We start from the raw sequence: 3,807 nt of genomic DNA on the forward strand, positions 1-3,807 counted from the left end.
ATTTTCAAGGGTATATTGTGAAAAAACGATATATTTTAAGTGTTGTTTAGTTGGTTTGAATGTCAATCTCTTTCTTCCTCTTAACATTCTTCCACCATAGCACCACCATTTCCTCCCTCCCTAATTGTGCCACCACAACCACCACCACCCCACCTTAGTAGCGCCACCCTGCTCCCCCTCCAACCAAACGCCCCATAAGTTACGATTGTGTTTTCGCTTAACAACTATTTTCTCAAAGAAAATAAAATCATTTTCCACTAGAAGGGTTTTCCATCTAATCGAACAAAGCCAAAGCCAAAGCCAAAGTTTTGGGATGTTAAGTAAAGAATATGCTACAGAAATTACCAAGGTTCAAGGTGGGTTCGTACTTTGTATTGAACAGAATGTAACATAATCAGTTATTGCCTACTTATAGTCTGGTTTGCATCAAGCTATTATATAGCAATTTACAGTCTCGGATTGACTAAATCAGAAGTGATTGTCAAAAAAGGACTCCAACTCCTATACTTGGGTTTCATTTCATAGATTACCTGAATTCAGATGTGAATTTTACATGTCAGAAAATGAACTATTATCAATGTTCAATGTTTACTAAGAAGGAACTGAAAATGGAAGATTAAGAACATAGGAGATAGTACAACTTCACAGAATTACAACTACGTCTTCACAAGCAGATTTCTGCATCTCTTAACTCACGAAGATGTTGCAAGATTTCTTGAAGTAGATTTACCCCTTCATTCCCTTTATTCACAGAGGCAATACAGTGCCTAAGAAACTCGGAATCTGCCTCGAGTGCTTGTAGCCTGCCATATACATGATCCATCTCCTTCTCAATTGCAAGCCTTTTACTATCGTTTTCAGTTCGAGTAATCTCAAGCTCCTTATCACTTCCGACTTTAGAAGATAGTTCTGTGTCTTCAATCTCGGTATCATCATCTGATTCTACGAGATCAAGCAGTTTCCGAGCAACAGAAGCCATAGTTTTCGGATAATCTTCACTTGTTATGCTGTTAGAAAAACAAGAATAGACCAAATTAACTTCTTTGCTGCATAACTCTGAATTCGGGTCTAACTTAATATTCTTATCCTCAAACAACTCTTCATCCTGATTTGCACCTTTGTGAAGCTTCTCTTCCAACTCCTTAAGCTTATTTATTATGGACATTCTCTCTTCCTCTAGCTCTTCGAGTGAATCTTCAATTGCTCCCCATTCCTTCGAGCAGTCCATTAGAGTACTATCCTTGTTTCCATTATCTGGGGAACAAGAGATATTATTATCTTCAACTTTATTATAATGACAGTTTAGATTAATGGATAATACATCACTATCATTGTCAATGCTGCAGGAAGAAGAGAAATTCCCATTGCATTTCTGAATCAGCATCATCGTCTTCTCTTTAGCCTCGTAATCTGAAACCCTCTCACGATATATATCTAGTTCCTTCTCGAGCTCTTGCTGTTGTCTCTCGCGCTTGGCCACTAGCTCATTTAAGAGTTGAAGTGCTTCTTGGTCATACTCGGCTTGCTCCTCCATCACCCTTTGGTATTGTAGTCCCTCCATTTGCATTGCAGCTTTCTCTTCTTGAAGCCTAGTTATCATAGCCATTGTCTGGTTCGCAGCAATTGCAGCAGCATTTCTCTCTGCCTCTAGTTCACCATACAACACATTTCTAGCTTTTTGTTCAGCTTCAAGATCAGATTTGAGTTGTTTGATTTCACAGGAAATGTCGTGATTGCCATCCATAATTTTCTCATCCAGAAGACTAGAATTCCTTTCGTCAGCTGAAAGCAAAAGATGATCTGCCTCTACAATGGGGAGTATCCTGTCTTCGTGTCGTAGATGTTTTATGTTCTCCATACCTGACTCTACCCCAAGGCCCAAACATATGTAACTGTAATAAGTATCATGCGGTATCTTCAGAAAATTTGAAATTTCAACAACTTTAGCATGTTGACAAATGATATTTCACAGAACCAGGTAGCAGAGTGTAATTAGTGGTATTAGATGATAAGCAACACTCGAATGGTATATATGGGGTCTCATACCACACCTACGTTGTAGTTTTAACAGCACATTTGATAGACGGCGATAGATAAGGGTAACATTAATTCCTTAAATGAAACTTCATAGTGGAACATGTGTTTTTTGTCATAAATATTATTACCACTCAAAAAACACATCTGAAGTGATGATGTATGTTAATGGAGATTTATGAAGAAAAGGAGATACTTGGGTAATGGATAAGTATTACCGTGGACATCGGCTTGCGACTTCATTCACAAAATCACTTATAAAATCCATTTGTATGACCATAACTTGTTACTATCTATCAGACCAGCTTTATTTTTTCAGTCTAAATTCCTAGTTGAAGAGAAAAACAAAGATGTCTAAGATCAGCTATCTGAACTGTGAGCTCAACTAGATCAATTAACAATATTAACTTTGGTGAAAATCAGTAATATGCATCAAATTAAACTATTAAAATTATGAAGCTACCTGCATGATCCTGCACTTCATGATCATCTTCATTACTGTCATTTTCTGCTGCTTCTCTGAGATATAAACTCCCAACATCGGAAAGGATCTGAGGGTCACATTCTGAACCACTCTGATTGCTAATATCATTAGCTATAAACTCTGTTTCCTCCCCATCGGCCTCCTCTTGTATTTCTCTTAATGGGAAATGTAGAGGAGGATGTTTTTTGCTTGAGATTTTCTCACAGCAAGAACATCTCGACGTCTTCTCAGTACATTTCGACTTATCGAAGGGGACATTATTCGTAGGCTTAAAGTCGAAACATTCCTCACACATCTGCTGTAATACAGAGAATTTATGATGGTTTGAGCAGTAACCCAGCTTTGATATTTCAGTGGCATGATTTTCACAAACCAGAGATTTGTAAGAATCAGTAGTTGTCAGAGGCTCTAGTAAGTGATCAATTCTAGAGCATAAAATGCAGGGTTGTTTAAGATGAAAGTAACCAGCAAATTTTCTGATCATATAAGAGAAAATAGAGTTGATGAGGAGGAGAAGAATAAGAAACCATTCAAGAAATGCATATGCAAGAACAACAAAGATTTTTTTGCCACTGTTTCTGCCTAGCATGGAAGCTATCTTGTTGGGAGCCATAGATGGTATATTACTCTCTTTTTTGTCAAAGTTGATACAGATGAGGTGGTTGCAGTCTTGTAGAGACTGAAATTCGAGTTCAAGCTTAATTGATCATATAATGATGTTTAGACTGAAATCTATATCATGTACCTAATGGGTTCACAAAAAGTTGTACACAACGTTGCCTAACTGGCTAAATCGCTATCCATGCAAGTAAGTGGTATACATTTGGGCTAATTAGGAAATTGAGTACACCATACACGTACCGATTCTCGTACCACAAATTAGATAACACTAATTGTATACTATCGTAAGTTCTTATTGTTAAAAATATCCATGATTTTATAAAAAGTAATTTGATGATAGTTGAATCATTTTTATCATCCCTTTCCTAACAAAAAATCTAATTATTTACTATTATCATATTAGATACAAGGACAATTATTTACAAACATTGTAGAAGTTTATACATAACTATTAACTCTTTAATATTTTGGTAGAAGAAGATTCATGGGATTCTTAGCTAAATAAAATAAAAAGAACCAAAGAGGGTAGAAAGATAATTAATGAAACTTAGTAGTAAGATTCAACTTTTCAATGTGCCAATAGAAATGATGGAACAAAGCTGTCTACGATGGCCCAGCCTCATGGGACTGCTTGAAAAGGGAGAATGGGAAAGAGGAAAAGGTATTTA

General features: G+C 36.5%; 1 protein-coding gene across 2 annotated transcripts; it reads right to left on the reverse strand.

Annotated features, from left to right (window-relative positions):
- Window positions 1-478: 478 nt before the first annotated feature.
- Window positions 479-3,605, reverse strand: LOC104887238 (hypothetical protein). Of its 2 annotated transcripts, none has more exons than XM_010671832.4 (2): window positions 2,498-3,605; window positions 479-1,860 (listed from the first exon to the last, which is right to left on the reverse strand). In XM_010671832.4, exons 1-2 carry the CDS (start codon window positions 3,129-3,131, stop codon window positions 665-667), a joined length of 1,830 nt encoding a protein of 609 aa, XP_010670134.1. In that variant the 5' UTR covers window positions 3,132-3,605; the 3' UTR covers window positions 479-664. The 2 variants fall into 2 exon arrangements, with proteins under 2 accessions (XP_010670134.1, XP_010670133.1); XM_010671831.4 differs by having other exon boundaries at window positions 479-1,866; window positions 2,498-3,603.
- Between the last annotated feature and the right edge of the window lie 202 nt (window positions 3,606-3,807).

The sequence above is a fragment of the Beta vulgaris genome, chromosome 2 (genome assembly GCF_026745355.1).
Source record: "Beta vulgaris subsp. vulgaris cultivar EL10 chromosome 2, EL10.2, whole genome shotgun sequence".
Classification (NCBI taxonomy): Eukaryota; Viridiplantae; Streptophyta; class Magnoliopsida; order Caryophyllales; family Amaranthaceae; genus Beta; species Beta vulgaris.

Bases quoted from the DNA above. Each gene is read 5' to 3' on its own strand.
- LOC104887238 (XM_010671831.4), bottom strand. From the start codon at position 3,131: ATGGCTCCCAACAAGATAGCTTCCATGCTAGGCAGAAACAGTGGCAAA. The intron at 1,867-2,497 runs GTAGCTTCATAA...GCCTTGGGGTAG, and splicing joins TGAAGTGCAGGATCATGCAG to AGTCAGGTATGGAGAACATA.